Source organism: Psammomys obesus, unplaced genomic scaffold (genome assembly GCF_907164565.1).
Source record: "Psammomys obesus unplaced genomic scaffold, mPsaObe1.curated_primary_1811, whole genome shotgun sequence".
Classification (NCBI taxonomy): domain Eukaryota; kingdom Metazoa; phylum Chordata; class Mammalia; order Rodentia; family Muridae; genus Psammomys; species Psammomys obesus.
Genome location: NW_026585689.1, coordinates 6,221,023 through 6,241,925, shown reverse-complemented (window position 1 = coordinate 6,241,925; position 20,903 = coordinate 6,221,023). Strand labels below are relative to the sequence as shown.

General features: G+C 38.1%; 1 protein-coding gene across 1 annotated transcript in view; it reads right to left on the bottom strand.

Annotated features, from left to right (window-relative positions):
* Positions 1 to 20,903, bottom strand: part of Cblb (Cbl proto-oncogene B) — a 201,183-nt gene that overhangs the window by 26,022 nt on the left and 154,258 nt on the right. The window contains exons 12-15 of the mRNA XM_055593944.1: positions 20,391 to 20,753; positions 13,344 to 13,438; positions 4,831 to 4,974; positions 1,961 to 2,058 (exon numbers count right to left, since the gene is read on the bottom strand). Of these exons, the coding sequence (XP_055449919.1) occupies positions 1,961 to 2,058; positions 4,831 to 4,974; positions 13,344 to 13,438; positions 20,391 to 20,753 (700 nt within the window). The remainder of the gene's footprint in view (positions 1 to 1,960; positions 2,059 to 4,830; positions 4,975 to 13,343; positions 13,439 to 20,390; positions 20,754 to 20,903) is intronic.

The window sequence follows — 20,903 nt, the reverse complement described above, 5'->3', positions numbered from 1 at the left end:
AAAAAAAAAAAAAAAAAAAAAAAAAAAAAAAAAAAAAAAAAAAACCCAATGAACTAAATATAATATCCAAATATGTATGTCAAATGAGCTGTCAGTGAGACAGCTTCATATTCTAATACTAAGAACTCACATGCATTTAAGCTGACTGAATTAAACATAAATACTTTAGCGTGAATTTACCATTCATTCTGCTTGTCTTGTAAAAATATGTAGAATATCTAATCTAATCATCATAAATATTTTTCTAATTTAAAGCATTTGAAGATGAATGAGAAATCTGTTATCATTCCAGGTTCTGGCTGTCATAGAATCAAATTCATATCTTTTTTTTTTTCAGCCTCTCAGTATCAGGTCCCATACTAGGCATTGAGTGATATGAAGCTCAAAACTTAAGGAGCTTAGATTCTATCAAAGGGAGCTAAAACCTATTCACAAACATTTGTGACTGACAGGTGAAAGTGTTTGATTTGTCTCAAGGAGAGTTTCTAAGATGGGAGAAGAAAAATACAAGTGGCAACCAGTAAGGTACTGACGACATGTGGAACAGCAGCAGCTCGGGAAATGTATATTCAGGAAAGGCAATGAGTGAGTGTTTTTCTTAGCTGAGCGAACAGTAAGAACTGATGGACAGGCCAAGGAACAGGAAGGCCCAATAGTAGAGACAGGCTCTAACTTCTACTGGGTTAGCTAACAGAAGTCATTGTCCACCTAAAACTATTACATTGAACAAAAGACCTACCCCACTAGAGCAGATGCAAGCCCACAGGCTCCTGACAGTCCTACAGAGAATTCTAGTAAACAGATCATAGAGACTTGAGTCATGGGTCAAGATCCAGTTTAGAGAAAAAGCAAACCAGGAAACAAGACTGTAGACTGGAAGTTAGAGGGTCTTAGAGCTCTGGTACACGAGGAAAAACTGATTAGAACAAAATGGAAACCTCTGATCAATAAAGCAGAAACAAAAGACATTGTAACTGAACATTCAAAATATGGGTCAGTGATGTTGTCATATAATGGTACATATTAGGAAATACAGAAGTACACTTAATATTCTTGATGACCTAATACACATGAACAACAGGACTTGTTCATGCTTTCTAAAATGAAGTAGCTACTTTCCTATAATTCAGTTAACCTAAGAGATTAACTGGCCATTTCATGGTGAAGTAGAATGCGGTTCATGTTTCCTAAGAATCTGTATGCTTGCAGGGGATCTGCCTTAACACTTCAGATCATCACTGGGAAGCCACTGGACACAGGCCAAGGGGAGTGTGCAACACTTAGGTTGCTTGTGTCTTCACACAGAATCGAGTCTAGAAATCCTGATGAAATCCTCACTGATGGTCAGCTCTTTAGGTCGTCATGCTCTTTTACTCATGTAAGGATGATACAGTGGAAACATAGCTTAAAACAAAGTCAGTTAAGTACTTTGTCTGATTATAAAAGTGGTGCATTATTATAGAAAATTCTGACACATTAAAAAAGTCCAGGAGATGCTATGAAAACCATCTTAAAATTTCCAGCTATTGCCTATACCATTAGTTTATCTAGTTGAGTGACGGTCACATGGACGCAGGAGCCACCATCACCTGGAGAACCCTAAGGGGATTGACAAATTCTCAACCCAGAGTCTGTATTATACTGAGCTCTTAATTCTAATAATGCAGCTATGAAGAGCAGAAAAGTGGCTGTTTAAGCTGTTTTTAAAGTTTCAACCTAATGGAGGGATGAGATCATAATCAGAGGGCGTCCTGTTGAGGAAGCACCATGCTGTGGGTTGTCCTGGGGCAGAGACCTGGCAGGTGCTAAAGACACTGGAGCAGAGGCTGAATCAAAAACATCTCCTGGAGGATGACACAAAACCCTAATGGACATTCAGGAGGAAAACAGAAGGGGACTTTGCCTCTAAGTTCTGACCATTGAGATGTATATTATGAAGGAAAATATATTCCATACATACCCTTCAAGTAGATGCCTAAATCTGGGATGTTTGATTTCTTCATCTCTGAAGGCGTACCATGAGTTCCATTCAATATACAGTGACCATTGTCACAAGACCTAATGTGGAGACCAGAGGGCAAGAATCATGTAAAAGTTACGGAGGGTGTGAGGTGAGGATCCCAGAGAGGACTGTCATACCTACTAAGGTAATAAGACTACGAAATAATCCAAACTGTCTTTTCGAGAAAAAGTACTAGTTACAATATGCACCTACCATGACTCAGACTTTAAAGCCAGATATAAGTGTCTGAAGGTAAAAGTGTCTTTCTCTTTCTCCAACTGAAACAAAGAACTACTACAGCAGCTGAAACCTAAGCACATCTGTGCAAGATTTCAGTTGCACCTGACCCAGGTTCTGAAGTGACAGAGACCTAAACGACACACAAAACTCTCTGTAAGGTCTGATGGCCTCAATATTTTCTGACGACACAGAACCTGTTTGCTTATTCAACTTAACGCATTATTTGAAATAAAATTATACCAGGGACTTAGACGAGAGGAACGACTGTGACACGTTCAAAACTTTCCAAAAATTTCTGCAGGGACTGCTCAACGGCCTACAGCTTCTAAACCTACCTTGCTACTCCACGGAGCAAATGCTGGCTCTCTGGCACCTTAGGGTCAGCAAAGGCTTTGGGGACACATCAAGTGTCTTAATCCAGGTAAATATTAATTCAATCAAAAGGCATAATTGTGGTGTTGGCAACAATAGTGGGCATGGGAGAATGTAGGAAGGCCAGGGGACCGGACACACTTGCCCTCTACCATCTAGCTTAGTAACATCTGGCCAAAAAAGAACCACGGAAAGTGAAGTTTTATACTTCTGAATTATTCTGATTTCTTAGAGCAAAGTAAAAGTACATACATAATGGAGGAGACAGTGGATATTTCAATAGATACTGAAGAGCAATTCATCTAAAATTCATTTCTACTCTCTCTGGTGGCCACTTCTTTTTAACAGGCAATATATGGTTCATTTAAGAACAGTTATGTATTGAGTCTTCATAATGATGATCGATTTTGCTGAAACTGAACTGAATTAATCATTTACTGTTTTGCGTCCCACAAGTTGACAATTTATTTTTCTTGATGTTCCAAAGGGGGAGTGAGTGACATACAGGAAAAGAAAGAGCTACCGAGAGGGAAAATATTCTGCAGATGACACTCCATCCAGTGGTTTTGGGAAACAAATTAGATAAAGATTCATTACAATGAAACTTAAGGATTAGCAACACTTATTACTTCTTTATAACTGTGGGGAGATGGTTATGATGTATATAATTCACATGCAGATTCAGTATCCAAGAGGCCAGCTACTGAAATCCTATCTACTATAACGTAGCAATTAAACTTGGATTAACTAAACTTGTAGTCTTCATTCTTCTAGCCAGGAAAAGAATGAGAATCCCAATGAAATGATAAAAATCTTGTTCAATTTTGGCTTCTAAAAATTCATACACATTAGTAAGAGACAAAGAAACTGGAATTTGGTAGCAGTTTAAACTTGGTGTGAAGGCGTGACTTTCTCTCTACTAGCTCAGTGGGTACCTGGTTCTTCCAATGTAACAAACACTCTCCTAGTAATTTTCTTCTCAATAATACTCAACAGCGTGATTAACACGAAATAGCTGGCTCTTGCTATAACCAGTAAAAGCATGGACTGTGCACCACTAAGCCTGGGTAGTAAGCCTGCTCACCAGGATCCGTTATGAGACACCATCCTGGTTTCAAAATAAGTCCACTCCTTTTCCAAATATTTCTGTACCTTGATAAGACTGCTGAAAAGGGTTTTGCCTCTAAAGAAGAAAACATGACTCATAAAATGCTTTCAGCTGACTGACTTGGCCCCAAGCGAGAATAGCACACTGAATAAAAACGGGACAGATGACTGATGAGCTTAGTCTCCTATCCCTCAGTCATCGGGAGCCACCAAGAATGGCAGCTGAGCAGAGCTGAACAAAAACAGTTCCATTATGCAAGGGGAACTCGAGTTCAGAATATGTTTTAAAGCTAAGATTAGATTGTTACATGTTTGACAGGTCAGTAAGATAAAAATAATATAGATGTTATTATAAATAATTATATTAAATTTTATGTATGCAAGGCCGTGGTTTTGCTTAAAGAGAATATTTCAACGTAGGTAAGCCATTATTAATAACTTTTTAAAAAGTTTTATTATTTTTATTTTTTTTACAATTCATTCACTTTATATCATGATTATAACGCAGTGAGACTGGCACTGCGAAGACCAACAATGTCCTCATTACAGTGAGGATATCAAACAACAAAAGTGAAAACAAAATTATTTATATTCTTATATCACCCAAGAGAAGGTAAAACAGGTCAAAAAAGAAGCTGAGAAGGAACTTTAGGGCTTCCCCCATTGTCTTATGATTTCAGTAGAAGCACATTACATAACAAGAAGGGAAATGAATATAAATTATACTAGTCTTCACATTATGAAGAAAAATTCTAAGGAAGGTTGACCTAGCACCATAGTATTAGTTTCTAAGTGCTAATTTTTCTTCATGATATATATTCTCAGAGCTGATGAAATTCATTTAAATATCTTGGGGGAAATGAATGAATTAATCATCATTATATGTAATGCATAGCCTCATTTCATTAGATTGTAACTTGGCTTTGCGGGGGAAGAGGGCAACAAAATGCTTCGCCAGGAAGCAGTGAGGAAAGTAGATAGGAATGACAGGTTAGGAAGGACTTTTCAGCCAAGCACGAAGTCTGGAACGGCATACGATCAACCCCCATGTGTGGCACTAGGATGACGCTTGTGCAGATGCAGGATGGCACAGGGTGCTAGCTTCTTACCGAACAGGAGGTTTGACATTATGACAATGAGATGGTTGTGAATTCAGGGAAACAGGATGGGATGAAGGAATCTTGTATTCATCGTCATCTTCTTCTACTGTGTCTCTCTTCTCTGAGAGACAGTTTGCTAATGGACCAGTACACCTACCAAAATGAAAACAAAACAACAACAACAAAAAATCAATCTAGTTTAAACATCATAAACATTCGGAGCAGGAAGGTGTGATGTGATATACACAAATGACAAAGCTACTTTGTCACGTGCATTTTCCCACTGTAAACTGTTATTACATCCAATGTAAATAGAAAGGCCTTGAAACATTAAGATAAAAATATTCATAGCTATGGTTTTAAAGGGTATAGTAAGAAAAAAATAAACTATGAAAAAAGAAAGGGCTTTATAACTAAGGGTGTAAGAGCAAATGTTTACAATTATTCAAACCCAGCTACTGAAGGGTTAAACACTCCCTCCCATGTAGTGTAAACAAGTAAAGGTGTTAAGAATACACTGGAATCAACTGGAAACAGGGTTCTTGAAAGGTTCAAACTTGTTTGTGGCTAGTACCTATAGTTTAAGAAAAAAACGTACATGAAAGAAACTTAGCATTCTTGTCAACCAATAATTCTAGTGCTACAGTTCTTCCCACAGCAATCACTAAATAAAACAAGTATCTCATACCATGATGAATTTGAGCTTTTTACTTCATCACTTGGAGATATGTAATATATATATATAGATGGATGGATAGATAGATAGATAGATAGATAGATAGATAGATAGATAGATAAAAGTAAAAGTGAAAAATACTCTACTTCTTGTGTGGAATTTAATCCAACCCTTGTTACTACCCAAGAAATAGTCCAAAAGAAATCTGTTCAAATCAGAGTGGCCAACTGGAGACAGACAGCTAGTTTGCAAGACATTAGAAGAATATGGATCCAAATCCATTTTAACTATCATTAATTTCATAGGAAAGGTCTCTAAAAAGTGTAATGTGTCAGCACCTTCTGTAGAGGGAGCAAGAACCCTATGGTATATGAGGCAATCATGCCTACATTTTTTTTTTTTTTATTTTCATTTCTTCTCACCACCAGGTGTTTTTCGTGAAATCCATGGGACTAAGATAGTTTTTCACATTTTTTTCCTTCAAATTTTGGAACATTTGCATACTATAAAAGTTGCATATCCCTAATGTCATGCACAAAAAGCTTTGATTTTTGGAGAACTTTTTATTACTTTTTCACTTTTGGGCCAGAGAGAAATGAACAATTGTTACAATGGGAAATAACTTCTAAGGTGTGTCGTGTGTGTATATGATCATTTGGAAAGCTATTTTGAAAAATCCAAGGTTTTAAAGTTTTAGCTACCCAGATACATCCCTAGAGAATTCAGAGATCAAAGAAAGGCTCCATTAGGAGTTTTCAAAAGCTTATATTTTAATTCTTCTTTGAAGAGTTTTTAAAGCCCTGTTTTCTAGAAATACGTTAGGATCCAAATGACAGTTAATGGTGACCTGAAACGCTATGGCAGTGACAGAAGGTCTGCTAGGCAGCCCAGAATACAGCCTATTACATTAGTTAATAGACCCCAGTGGTACAGCCACTATAGTTGAACCTTGGGAGATACACCCCCCAACTAAAGGTAGCAAGTACGTATGTCTCAAAATTATGACTTGATGGTGTCTTAACAGGGTTAGAAACAACTGTGTTTTCCTGCAAACTCTAAATCCTTGCAAAGAGACCTTTATTTCACCAACTACTGTAAGGACCAGGATTTCTCCATCAGCAGAGGAGGAGTGCCCTGTCTGTTTCCGTACTCTATCCTGATCTGCTCTCAGTCTTAATGCACTCTTATTCTTATACAACTCATGTAGTTACTTCCGAGACTTAAGAGAAGCTTTGGAGCTAATACTCAATAATTACAACCTTGGCAGGATGTTCAATTTTGTCTGTTACAGGTTACTGTAATGATTTAATAACTTCCAAAGATGCCCTTCATTATGAAGAAAGAATAACCATTTTAATTTGAATTAATTTACTATTGCTTTATGTGTATTTTCTCATGCCAAAGTATGCATGGAGGTCAAAGGATTACTCGTGGGCATCGGTTCTTATTTTCTCCTTTCATCATGTGGTTCCCAGGGATTAAATTCAGTTTGTCAGGCTTAGCAGCAAGTGCTTCTATTCATTGGCCATCTTGCCAGTGCAAGAAATAAATGATAAAACAAAACAAAACAAAACAAAACACGTATTGTGGATAATTCTATATACTTTCTTACAGAAGAAGTTCTTGCCTAGCTAAATGCCACCCCTCTTTCATTAGTCAGAGAACAAACGATGTAACTTTGAAGGTCAATAATTCTTTAATATTTTATCAAATAGTATCGGTTCAGTATTAGATTACTAGTTGGAGATTTTATTTGGTTAAGTGAGTTTTGCTGAGTTATAACTAGAAGTGAAGAAAGCTATGTGCTACTTATATTGGCATATGAAAAATACATCCTGGTATTTCCCATCTATCACCGTTTTAATAAAGTCCTTTAAGAAAGTTCTCTATTTTCTCTTAGATTTTAATGTTTGAAATTTTTTTAAGACTTTACTATAAAGAACTTGTAACTAAAAACAAACAAAAAACAGTGAAATTAAGCAGACCCAATGATTTTAACAAACTTTTGTATCATGTGTGAGTCGACAAGTGGCAACATAAATGGACTTAGAATCACTATTCCTGTATATGTTATCTAAACAACAGGCTGGGGAAATGGATCCTTCAGTCAGTCACTGATGGGCCTTAGGTGACAGGTATCATTTTATTTTATTCCTCCAGGATCCCAGAGGAATAAAGCAGGGTAAGATATTGGCTCCAAATTTAAGATGCCAAGTCATTATTCAGCCATTTACAGCCATTACTACTCACTAGACTTACAACCACTGCGATGTCACTCCGCATTCCTGCTATGTCCTGCCTTCTGCTGCTATTCCTGTCATAGTACACTACAATACAGTTCTCCAGGTTGCAAAACTGTTATTCCTGTAACTTGGAAAGTTACCTGAGCCTTCCTAATCGCACACCAATGCACTGACTTGAATGCATATGCACGCACATGATGAGAAGAAAGAGCTCGAATTTCAGGTCATCACAGCGATACCTTCTGAGATAGGTGGCGAGTACTTTCACCTTTCAAAGCTGAAGGCTCACAGAGATATTCCTCCCAAGAACTGCATATTCCCAGCATGAGGTACATAACCACAGGGCAGGCAGATTGTACGTGCTCTTACCATTCACCTTCACACCAGACCTCTAGTATCACTCTCTTCAAGTGGTTTTCATTCCTAATTGGAGCAACCCTGGACACATTACCTTTTCTTTGAAAACAAAAGCAGACCATTTCACATGTCTGGTGTCTATAAAAATCCCCAAGAAAATGGCAACAAATTCAATAATTTTCTGTGACCTTTCTATTATGTATACTTAGCATACGTCCTTTTATTGATGTGTTTACTATACTGCTATTTGCCTGTTTCTTTTTAGAATTGCAACATGTTTAAGGGAAGACCTTGAGTTCATCAAGGATTACCCTACTTTGCACATAATTGAACACTTACAAGCTTTTAGATAAAAATAATGAGGGGGTATTAGAAGAGAAAAATAACCAGGCTGGTAAAAAGAGAACGAAAAAGCAGCAATTTCCAGAACCTTTATAGACAGAAAGCATTTTAAATAATATGTCATTTTACTTGTTTTCTATATAGATCTCTGTTCACGGACTAATGGCACAAAGTAAAGATATGGCTGTTTTTATTAAAATAGGAGTTCAAGCTGCCATATGTTTTATTTCATGTTTCCTGTGTACACTGTTTTTATCCGAACAAGAAATATATGTAATTCAGAGAAGACAAAGCCCAGAGAACCCGCAAAACAAAATAGTGATATTTGACAAGATTATTTTGTGTCTGTAGCACATAATATTGCCAAGTATTTTACAGTGATTTTGCGGGTCCTTTCACACCATCAGGAAAAGGCAAGCGTGCTGTAGCCTCCTGCTTTAGACTAAGCTTTGACTGGCAGCGATGTCACAGACTTGCTTTTAACCCGGAGACAGCTGCAGCAGCGGCACACCTGTGCAGCAGGCTCGGGCTCTTCACACAGACAGCTGGCTCTCTCCCTCACTTCTCCTGTGTTTCTGCTTGAAGACACCCTTTCCTCAGGAGCACATCAAGAGTGACAGCCTGCCTGTCATTAGTTATCCTGTTCCACGTTTGATTTTCCTCCGGGAACTTACCTCTAACTGACAGCATCCAACAGAATGACCTGCTTACTTTCTACTCTCCTTAATTAGAGACCCCATTCCAGAGGCACTAGGGGTTTGATCTTGCTCTCCCAGGCTCCAGTGAGCACAGCAACAGAATACAACAAAGACAGCTAGGCAAAATTGGATTCTTTTATCAATGAGCCCCCAATTAGTGTCTTACCTACCTAAAAGATACGTAAAAACAACAAACATCAGCACCGCCCACAATGGAGAACCCTTTAAGAAAAGTATGAACCAAGTTGTCTTGGTTCCAAGGTATCTGACAGCTTGTGATTAATATGCCAAAATTAGAACATCCATTTGTAAGCAGAGACGCACACGACAACCATTTTCTGAGAGTAGTGATATCCCTCTGCATTAAATAACGCTGTTTTACTTGGCAATATCCACTCCACTATTATACCTAGCATTGTATTCATTTGACAGTATAGTATGCCAAGGACAATAAACATTTGAAACATTTAGACTTCCATTTGATTAAACTTAAAAATCATATTAGTCAAATATAAGTTAGTAAGCAAACAGTTAATAGTATACTACATGAATATACAAAGTATATATTATATATTATAATTTAAATATGAAGTAAAATAGTCCATGTGAAATTTTTGTTCTCTCTTTTAAAAAGTTATAATAAATATCTATATTTCAAGTTTTTATTTAAAGCTTTATGTTCATAGTGTCAGTAATATTAAGTAAACCATTTAGGAAAAAAAATCAGGAAATGAAGTATCTCTAAAAAGAATGACTTTCTTTTCACGCTTACTTTACACTAACATATTTTCAGAAAAAAGTTATAAATCGAGTAATAAGATTCACATAACCACCAAGATGAAGACTAGCATAAAAGACAACCTCAGAGAATGTGCTCTGCCCTAAAAAAAAAAAACAACAAAAAACAAAAGGTATCAAGTACCAGTATCAAATGCTGAATAATTATGCCTTGATAGCTACTTCTAACAACAGAGTGGAAGCTAGCTTGCTGAGTTTAATTTATCACTGTGATTTTCGCCACTTGTGAAAACTATAGGTTTAGTTTAAGCAGTGATTTAAAATTTCACTTTGGCTTGGTGTTTCAACAAAGACCAAGAATCTAAGATGACAATGGGGATCTGAATGTCCAATAGCCTTGTGTCAGTGAGCATATACGTTTTCTCAAGACCTTTGTTCTGTTATCCTTGAATGACGGGTGCTCTTTAGACATGGACAGTACTGTCTAATAGGTGAAAGCAGAGAAAGATTAATAATAAATTTTGTGGATATTGTCCAGAAGAACAATTTCATTATCAACATTATATCAGATATCACAATAATAATATGAACAATATGATGATTATAATGAAACTACTATAACGGTTATAATATTAGTAATGCTAGCATGGGCAATAGTTCAACCCATACTGGTTTCTGCAACAGTATATGGTCAGCAGCTATAGTAGAAAGCATTCAGGCCACCAAAATTTCCAATATAATTAACACCATATAGTGAATAACTCATAGCCACTGCTGCACAGGGAGTTGAAGCTCAAAGGATTTTAGATAACGCTTAAATTAAACTTATTAGTCCAGAGAAGGGACCTTCTTCAAAATAGGGCAACTAATTAATGCTGGAGTAAAACGTGGAACCAAATGTGATTTTATTCTACGGCTGACTTCAAAATTTCATGATTTCACAGGAAAAGTTATACATATTCTGAAAAAAAATGGGTGTGACACTATCAAATGACAAAGGAGAGCATGAAGTCATCTCCACAAGTAAGCTAAATGATGACAGAACAGGCCTCAATAGAAAAACAAAAACCATGGCCAAGTATTAAAGTTGGATGTTGATATTTTGGTTATGTCTATGTGCTGTCAGGATTATGATTTTACTTTCTTTTATATACTTTACATGATTTCTACAGTTATAGTTACAGGAGAAAATATAAATATACCAAGAAAATCTAAATCATAGCTATGTCTAGTTTGTAACATGCAAAATCAAAACTACTTTCTGATAAATGTGCTTGTCAAATATTTTTTAGTTAAAACTAGAAAATATTGAAGAAAAATTAGATAATGGAGAGAAACTATCTCCTGGTCCAAAGGGCTCTAACAAAGGTAAATATTAGAACCTGACCAGTGAATGCACTTTGCTATGATTTTGCTGTTTATGGTAATTTACTAAAGGACCAAAGATAAACAAACAAACAAACAAACAAAAACAAAAAACACAACCTCTTCTCGAATCATACTCACTCTATGAGTTAAATAAGCACAGGGGGAGGGGGAATTAATCAGGAACTAGGGCTACCTCAGCTACTTACTTCCTAAAACCCCAAATTCAGAAGCCACAGAGCTCACATGTTACCATGTGTACACACATTACTTTACATGGAACTAGACTGTCAAGTCTGTTCTCATTGACATCGACCCAATGGCAGAGTACTTGTAACTGCTTCTAACTGCTGTGTTTCCCATAGACTTGGCAGCTCCTACAGGACTCTTGTATGTAACTGCTGTGTCTCCTACAGACCTGGCAGCTCCTTTGGGGAAGGAGCTCAGCTTCTCTACTGTCCCTTCAATGGTCTCAAGTTCTACTCTGGTTTTATCTCAGGCACCATGGTATCTAATTGTGTCGATCCTCTGAGAATCATTCTGTCTCATCCATGTTTCCATAGCATAGTTTGTACTGGCTTTCCCTAAACTTCTAAAACTAGTTAATGAGCATTACACTGTCTTGTGACTTTACACACGTTAAAATATTAATTTCTAGCGCATATCAGATTTCTGGAAGCTGAGATTTAGCTTCTTTTGTAGGCACTCAAGGACCTCCAGAGACGGAATGAACACATTCAGAGACTTTAGTAATAAGAGAAGACCTTAGCATGGTTAGCCATGTAGCTGAGAGGTAGCATAAATAAGACACCAAAATCAACCCAGAGCCAAAACAAAAGAAGCAAAGAAAAAACAGAAAAGAAAACAAAAAACTTAAAGATCTTAGCAGATAATGGTCAAAAAATACATATTTTTTAAAAATTTTCCCTGGGAGTATTCGAAAGCATACACCCTATTTGTGCCCTCCAAACCACCCCATCATTTTAAATTTAGGAAAACATTATACCAGAGTACAAAATTACTTATAAAATAACCTGTAACAAGTATACAAACCAGTGGTTTCTACTGTTTTCTGAAGCAGAGACTCGCTCTGCAGCACAGGCTGGCCTGGAACTCACTGTATCTATCTGAAGGTGGCCTCAAATTACGGCACTCGTCCTGCCTTAGGCTCCCAGGTGCTGCGATTATAGGTATACACTGCAAGTCTTCCCATGCGAATCAGTATTAATTATTGAACAGAAGTCACATGAGTTTTTATAAAAAGCAGAGGCTGAGACACGCAACTTGAGGAGAAAGTGGAGCATGATGGTTGGAGGGTTGGTTGCTGCATCCAAAACCACCAAGTGAGACAAGGTGTGTGTAGATTTATAGGGTAAGCATCAGGAATAAAGGAGAAACTGTTTAGCTGGGAAAATTCTGTAGGATCTTACTGCTGGCAGAAAAAGTCAGAGCTACGAAAGAGAAACCAAGGCTGGAGCAGGAAGAGGGCTGGGAAAAACAGGAGGGAGGGAAGAGAGTGTATAAGAAGAAGGGGGGTGGGGACTTGGTTAGACATCACCTCATTGTCCAGCGTGTTGTGTCCCCAACTCCCAGCTTTACATCCACTGATAACAACTGAGAGCAGGTATGATGACATCCTGAAGGGTCTTTCAGAAGTCTAATTATGAGTCTGGGCTGGCAATGGGATGCTTAACTGGATAGAAAACTACTCCACAGGGACTATCCACAGATTTGAGAAGCAGGGGATTTGGGGGAACTTTATTGATGTCAAACTGGGTAGTGGGATAAGAAAGGAGAAGAAAGCTGGAGGAGAGAGGTTGCTGTACAGCTCTGCCCTCTCCTTGAAAGGAGGATACACTAAGCTTTCTTGCCCTGTTGCTCTATTATTAATCTTCCCAGGAGCTTACTAAGTCTGTAGGAGCTATTATCAGAAGGAGGAAGTTGTAACATGTGATACTGGAATTTACAAACCTGACTCAACTGCTTTTGTCTCAAGTGATTCCTTTCTACTCACCCTGCAGTTTCTGTACTAAGAACCTCAAAATCACCCTTTTCCTTATCACTATGCATGTACACACACTCTCCAGATTCAGTGGAACTCACTTTATGCTAGGCAGAAGACTAGTGGCTGGAGGAGGAGGGGAAAGCCGAGGGGGAACATCATATTCTTCACTGGTAAGGTGTCCATTGGAAAAGACCTGAAAGTAAAGCAAATGGGTTAATTCCTGGACTTTAACTCCTAGCAAAGCCTAAAACCACAGCAGCTCTTAGGATTTCTCAGAGCTCACATAATTTTACTTTAATATTTAGACTAGTGTAATATTATACAATTTATCCAGGAATCAGCAGGATCAGTGACGACTTACCATAACTCACAGATTATATGGAAATATGTTACAATATGATTTTTAAACATAAAAGAGGCAATGCTATGATTTTCATACATGAGATTGAGACAGATAAATACATAAGCAGGTAGCACTACTTCTGAAGAATGATCAGATTTTATCACAATGGGGTTGGCCAGAGAGAGAAGCATCCCTTCAAACAGACATCCCTTAGGGCTACCAGTACCACTTTCAGTTTCCTGATACCACAGTGTGTGGGTAGACTCCGGCAGGGCTGTGTTATGTCCAGGCCAAGGTTCTGAGCCATTTTCAATAAGGACACGATTGTTCTGGCTTTCCACGTGTGTGGAAATTTTATATACACGTTTGGTTTGTAAAATCCACACGCAACTGTCCCCATGTTTATAATTTGCTATGCAGAGCCAAGGTCTCATCCCTGGGGATTAGGAGCTTCCGGTTTACAGGTACAGCAGGAATGCTGGAAAAAGGCAACTGGTCTTTGCCTTTCTTGTCATCTGGACCTGGAGCAACTTACTGATGGTAAAATGAAAGGATAACTTTGCAAAAGCATTCTCACAAGACTACAGACCTTTTAAGGTTTGGAAGTAATCATTAGATATTTGTATCATAAGCTTCTTTCATAAACTCTTATTCATTCATCTTTAAAAATGAGACTGATAGTGGGGCAAGATGGATGAGAGGCAGCTTCAGTTGTCTCGGCTATTTAATTTTTCTCTGTGTCTTATATATTAAACAGCAATGAGGATTTAAAACGCAAACCTGCAGAGGCCGTGGGTATCCTTACCTATCACCAGATTGAAAGATCACCTCTGAGATATAGGGATGCTCTTGTCTATTGTAAAAAAAATCCAATTTTATAGAATTAAAGTTCCACTCTAAAAACCAGAGCCTATGTTAGTTCAAATTTTCTTTCCCCAGTTTCCCCTCATTAGATTCAACACACTGCCGTTACATCCTGATAAAACATATCTTTAAATGAAATGATTTTATCGTGGGCTTTTGACTGAGGACCATGTTACGGAACATGACAAAAATTTTTGAACTTTGCTAGAGAGAATTTTCCCAAGTGATGTGAATCATTACAAAATTCAATAAAATCCTTTAACATGAAAATGTCTTTTATCTGATGAATACATACATCCAACTACAAATGTCAATTATAATGTTGAACATTTGAAAGTATTCTTCACCAAAAACTTTACATTACTTGAGCAGACATGCTGCTAAGATTTTTTTTGTAATAAAATCAAATGATTTTGTCAAAATTACATTTCAAACCTGTGTAAAATGAAAGTTTTTTTTGTTTTTTTTTGTTTTTTTTTTGGTGTGTGTGTGTGTGTGTTGACTAAGCTGTACTTTGGGGTAAAAATATCTATCATGTTACTACTTGATAAAAGTTTGGTAACAAAAGGGAGATCTGGAAATAATAGTTGTGGTATTGAATTAGTTTGACAATAAATAAGTAAACTATAATTTTATAATCAAAACATTATGAACACACTTGAACAGTAATGCCAATATACCCAAACATCTACTCATATGGAAATAAAAGCATGCTTCAAATTTGGTAAAGAAGAACTATACACTGATAAGACAATTCACACATTTCTGCCTGATACTCAGCTTCACAAAGGCAAGTCCCCTGACACAGAAGAGAGCTCAGCTGCTAAAGAGCTTGCAACACAAGGAAGAAGACCTGAGTTCCTATTTTCAGCTCCACATTATAGCTGGGCATAGCTGTGTGCCTCTGCAATCCCAGCACTGTGCTGAGAGACCACAAGTGCTCACTGGACAGGCCTAGTCTAGTGAATCAGTGGTCTCTGGGGTCAGGGAAAGGCACTGTAAAACAGGTGATAGAAGTGCTAGAGAGGTGGCTCAGTGATTACAAGTACTTCGTGCTCTTCTAGAGAAGACAGACTCAATACCCAGCACCCACATGATGGCTTGCAATTGTCTGTAACTGCAGTTCCAGGTGATCTGAGGCTCTCTTCTGGCCTTTGCAGGCAACAGGCAAGTGTATGGGACACAGACATGCATGCAGGCAAAACAGCCATGAACATAACATTTAAACAAGCAAACAAAGGAATAAACATTTAAAGTGAGAGAATGTTAGAGGAAGATGGAGGAAGCTTCGAGCCTCCACATACATTTGTACACTCTTACATATGAATACACAAAAGAATATTTAAATACGTATACAACACACACAAACATACAAACTAAATTAAAGTAATAAAAAGACCATACAGACAACAGAGTTAACATTGGGAAAACACACAACCTATTAGGAAGGTCACTCATTCTCTGGTAAGGCAATAACTTATAGGGATTAAGTAACTTCTTTCAATTTCATAAAGCAAATTAATATGTTTCAAATTGTGAAATAGCATTTTATCTAATGGCTTCATAAATTGTTATTTGATAGACAGCAGCTTAAAGGTTTCTCCTGTCTCTGAAAAATTAAAGTTTTTCTATGAACAATTTATTTGATATCTGTAATCTAGTATTATTTTGTAGAGAATCAATCCTACATTGTACCTGTTTGTTTCAGAATACAGTCTCTTATTTCTCACTTATTTTATGGCAAACTCCCTTACATACTTCATGTGCAGTAGGGCTTCCATCAGTGTTGAGTGACAACAGTGCAGGTGACCTCAATAGAGGCAGCACTGACAAGGGAAATTTCTTTGCTATCACTGGAAGAAACACCATACTTTCTTAAAATACTCTTAGCAAATACACATCATTTTCTTAGTAGCTGGTCTTCCTTTAATCACTTCTAAACAATGTCCTGAGAGTTAAGCATAGTCTTAATACTACACAAAAAATTCTCCATAGCTCTTCCTAATTAGGAGACTGGAATTACGCAAGCATGCGAACAGCCAAGGGCTTACATGTGCTGAGACTCATTCCTGCGAAACGAATGTGACTACTTCCAAAAGATGGTTGCGAATTGCGTGTTCAACCTTACCTATTTCATCAGAGCAGAAGGTGGCGGCACCACCTGAGGAAGTGCTGTAAACCACAATCATCTAGCTGGAAATAACTATGTGCTCCTTAGAAACCTGAAGAGTCTGTTTGCGCATGGTGGCAACAACAGGCTGCCAGACATCTAGACAGGCTGCACCACTGAAGAAGTCCACAGTGAAACCCTACTCACTCACGCATGGGTCTGCCTGGTCATTGGGGTCAGCCTCCTCCACCACGACTGTCACCCATCCACCACAATTCCACCAGAAGCGTTAAGGATTTACACTGATCATGTTTGTCTGGAGCTATCATCACTTTGAAAGCTCTTTCCTGCATAAAGCACTGAAAGAACTTCACGCCAAAACTGGTTTCAAACTGTAGTACCCAATTTTGCTGCACACACCTTGACTCTTTATGTGCACCACACACCATTCCAAATTAAGTTAATATCATTGTTTGTTTTTCCCATCTCCATGGTATTGTTCCTGTTATTCCCATGGGGGAAGGGGTGAAGCTACCCTTGTCTGTCATCTCTGTCAGCCTCCAGCCAGAGACCCTCTTGCAGAAAACTTTATTCCTTTTCTGCCTCCACTTTCAGGATTTCATTTTCTTTCTCAGGAAACTGTACATTTTCTGGGTGCTTCCTATGCTCCTTTCTTATTAAGTTCCTCACAGACCTGTCTTGTCTACCCTAGTCTGTGCTGCTTTTAGACTGTCTTTCATTCACAATTCTCTACATCCCACAGTGTACAGACAGCCCACTACCTGCACAGCTGAGTGAAGATGACGAAATAAGCACATTGTGGAGGGTTCAGCCTTGGGGAAGTTGCCCATTCTGGGCTGTGTCATTTATCTTAAACTAGGCTATCCTGGATTGTATTTTTTTTTCTGTGTGCCTCTAGGAATCATAAACTCTTAACCTGTTTCTTTGGGATATTTTCCTGTGACTCATATACTGTCTAAGATCAGATGGATAAACATTTGATTCCCTTGAAATTACAGAAAATATATTATGAAAACTTCTGTAAAATGAAGAAAAGAATTTTTATTTAAAAATGTATTTCTCTGTTTGCTGTTATCTGATGTGTGTAAGGGCCCCCCTGAATGTATATTTATGGACCATGCAGATGTTGAGAAATTTAACTTTTATCAAACTACAAATGCAAATGTATTCTTTATCTTATGAATATAACTCCTTTACAATTTAAGAACGTTTCTTCTTCGTGAGTTCTCCAGCATCACACTGCAAATGAGACCTGTGGACCCAAAGGCTTCCCTCTTGAAAGCCAGCTCTTGGAACTGACAGATAAGTTTAAGATCACATGTATGAAGAGAGGCTTCCTCACCCCAAGTGAGAAAGTGATAATCACAAGAAGGGAATCACATGACACACTTATCTAGTGATACCTTCAGAAGATTATTATACGTAAGATCATCTATAGGACAATGTCACTGCAAGGCACATGACAAGTTAAAGACAATGTTTATCGGTAAGAACCAGCTGGGTCCTCAGACTCTCAAAAGGAACCAGTAGCTCGTGATGGGTCCAGCGTTACTGCCAAGAACTAACGGCTTCAAGTTTGTATCCTATTTTAAAATATTTTATGCAAAGAGTTGGTTCAAACAGCAGTTCTGCTGCAACGTGAAATGATCTTTGAGAACATAAAGATGGCAATGCTAATACACACAATGTAGTTTAGAGCTTAAAGAATCTTTTCTTCCCCCTCAGAAGAGAAACTTTTATTCTTTTATTTCACAGTGAAATTCTCAAGGAATAAGTGGAGGGAGGGAGAGATGGAGGGAGGGAGACAGAGAGAGAAAGAGAAAATGAGAGAGTGAGAAAAACATATAGACAGAGAAAGAGAGAGAGGAAGAATATGAATGGACATGTGATATGAGTGAGCATGTGAGCACAAGCCCGGGGAATCTCAAAGAGGTTAACTAGAAATAGGATGAAAATCCAGCTCTCAGCGAGAGGTGACTTTCACTAACCAAAACTGAATCCTCCATTAATATTTCAGAACTAGTGCTAACATCACAAAATCTTTAAGTCCACACCTAGAAATCCTCACTCCATTTTTTAAACTTTACTATCTTAAAGAGTTAACAGCTGTGTTCTAGAAGGCCAGTTTTATATTTATACTAATGTACTGTAGGGTCATAGCTGAAAGGATCCTGAAATAAGGGGTCTTCAAAGAACTGGCTCTGCTGTTAATTATACTAAGTATTTCTGAAGTCATTCACCTCGGGTGACCTGCCCCCTCAGCACAGTCTGCTCACGTGAGACATTGTTCCAAGGCTCTTATCAAGACAACTGTCATCATGCATGGGTGAACACAGGCTAACAAACAAACACAAACAAAACCAAATCCCCCAAATTCTCCCCAGCCAGGACTATAGGCTGTGGAAAATTCCTCGAGGGCAGGCTCTCTACTTCTAGAGGACATTATCAAACTGCTTTTTCTACGGGCTTTTTTGTTTTCTTTTTTACACTACATTTATTTATTTAACCTTAAAGACATTTATTTATTTAACTTTAAAGAAATTTATTTATTTAACCTTAAAGTAATCTGTAGGAATCTACATAATTATAGGAGTTGAGAACAGTGCTATGGCAGGTCACCTTCAAGGCAATCATGGTTTGCAACCTATGCTCCCCATTTGTAAAATGCTGTTCCTGAGAGATGGCTCTTCTTAACACAGAATATTTCCAATAGACCACTGTGTTAATGTCATTACACAAAGTTTTCATCATCACTCTGCTTACACACACACATAAACACCAGACGGGAGTACATGGCACTGCATGTTTTCTTTTTCCCCTGCCATGAGACAGGGTCTCATACAGTGCTGCTGGTCTTGAGTTCCCTATGTGATTGCCGATAACCTTAAACTTCGCATTTTCTGGTTGGTATTACACCTGTGTGTCAATATGTTGTTTCTTCCTGTTTCCTGAATGTCAGATGAACACATTAAATTCAATCCATAATTTTGAAGGAACAGATAATACCCTTTAAAAACATCACAAAGCTAGGTCCAAATGAATATTAGTTAAAAAGGCAAAATAATTTTCCGTACAGAGGGAGATGACACATATCTAATATCACAGCTAAAACACCACGGAATATTGCACCAGAATGGTTTCCTGGGAGACCACCCAGTCTTCTAAGCTCAATGGCTGCTGCTGCCCCTTCAGTTGCCTGCACACTTAGATTCTTTCCTGAATGCAGGTGACAAATGGTTCATGCTTAAATGAGGACGTAGGAGTGTGGGAATATCTTTGCTTTAAAAGGAACAGCTTTCTTGGTGAGCAAGCATGAAGTGGGTCATGTTTTATCAGTAGGTGAGATGTTTGGTTCTCTGAGTTGGATCAAATATATAAATCCTAAATAACATCCTACTATAAGATTGATTTATGATACATGCAGTTACATCGCATTTCCACTTTTGAGTGAACACAAACACTTAGCATTGGTCTGATTTTAACAACGCTGAGCTATTAGTAGGAGAAGCTCTCAGCAGGAGAGTGAGGAAGAGGGTCAACCTCTGTCCAGCTGTCTTACATCTGCATCTTAAGTTACTATGTAAGGATAGTCTTTTCCTCACTTCTTTCGTGTTCACTTTGACTAAGCTTCACACTGCTCAGAATCTGTAGATAATTAAAGAGCAGTGAGGAAGCACTGTGTTAGGCAGGTAAAAACAAACAAACAAAAAACTAAACACAGTCCCGCGTTTCACTCCAGGAACAAAGTCTCCCACTGGAAAGTTCCCCAAGCTGTTTCTCCAGCTTCTACATTGAATACGTTTTTACCTTGGCTCCTTCTGAAGGCAAATCATGACGTCTGTGCTTCCGCATAAGGACCTGGTCTGAAGCCATTCTACTGTGCCTTCCGTTTAAATTGGAGTTTGCTGTGACTCCAGGCTTTGGAGAGCCATCCCCTAGGATGCGACATCCCATCACCTGATTGGTTCCAAAGGCTTCCCGAGGGCACCAGGCTTCAAGAGGCATTGGCTGGTCCCTGGAAGGCACACTTTCACCATGGTGGAAATGTCTGCTCTGTCTGTTCTCTGGTGGGATTGGGGGAGGCCTCTCTGGCGGAGGTGGTGGATCTCTGAGGGGAGGAGGAGGTGCTGGCAGCGGTTTGTCTTGTTTTCTGACCATGCATGGCGAAGACTAAAGACACACAAGAGACAAAAACACAGAAACAAGAAAGAATGACATTGGTACCATGCATTGAAAAAACTTGATAAGCTCCTATATGACAATTTATAAGATCTATCTATCTATCTATCTATCTATCTATCTATCTATCTATCTATCTAT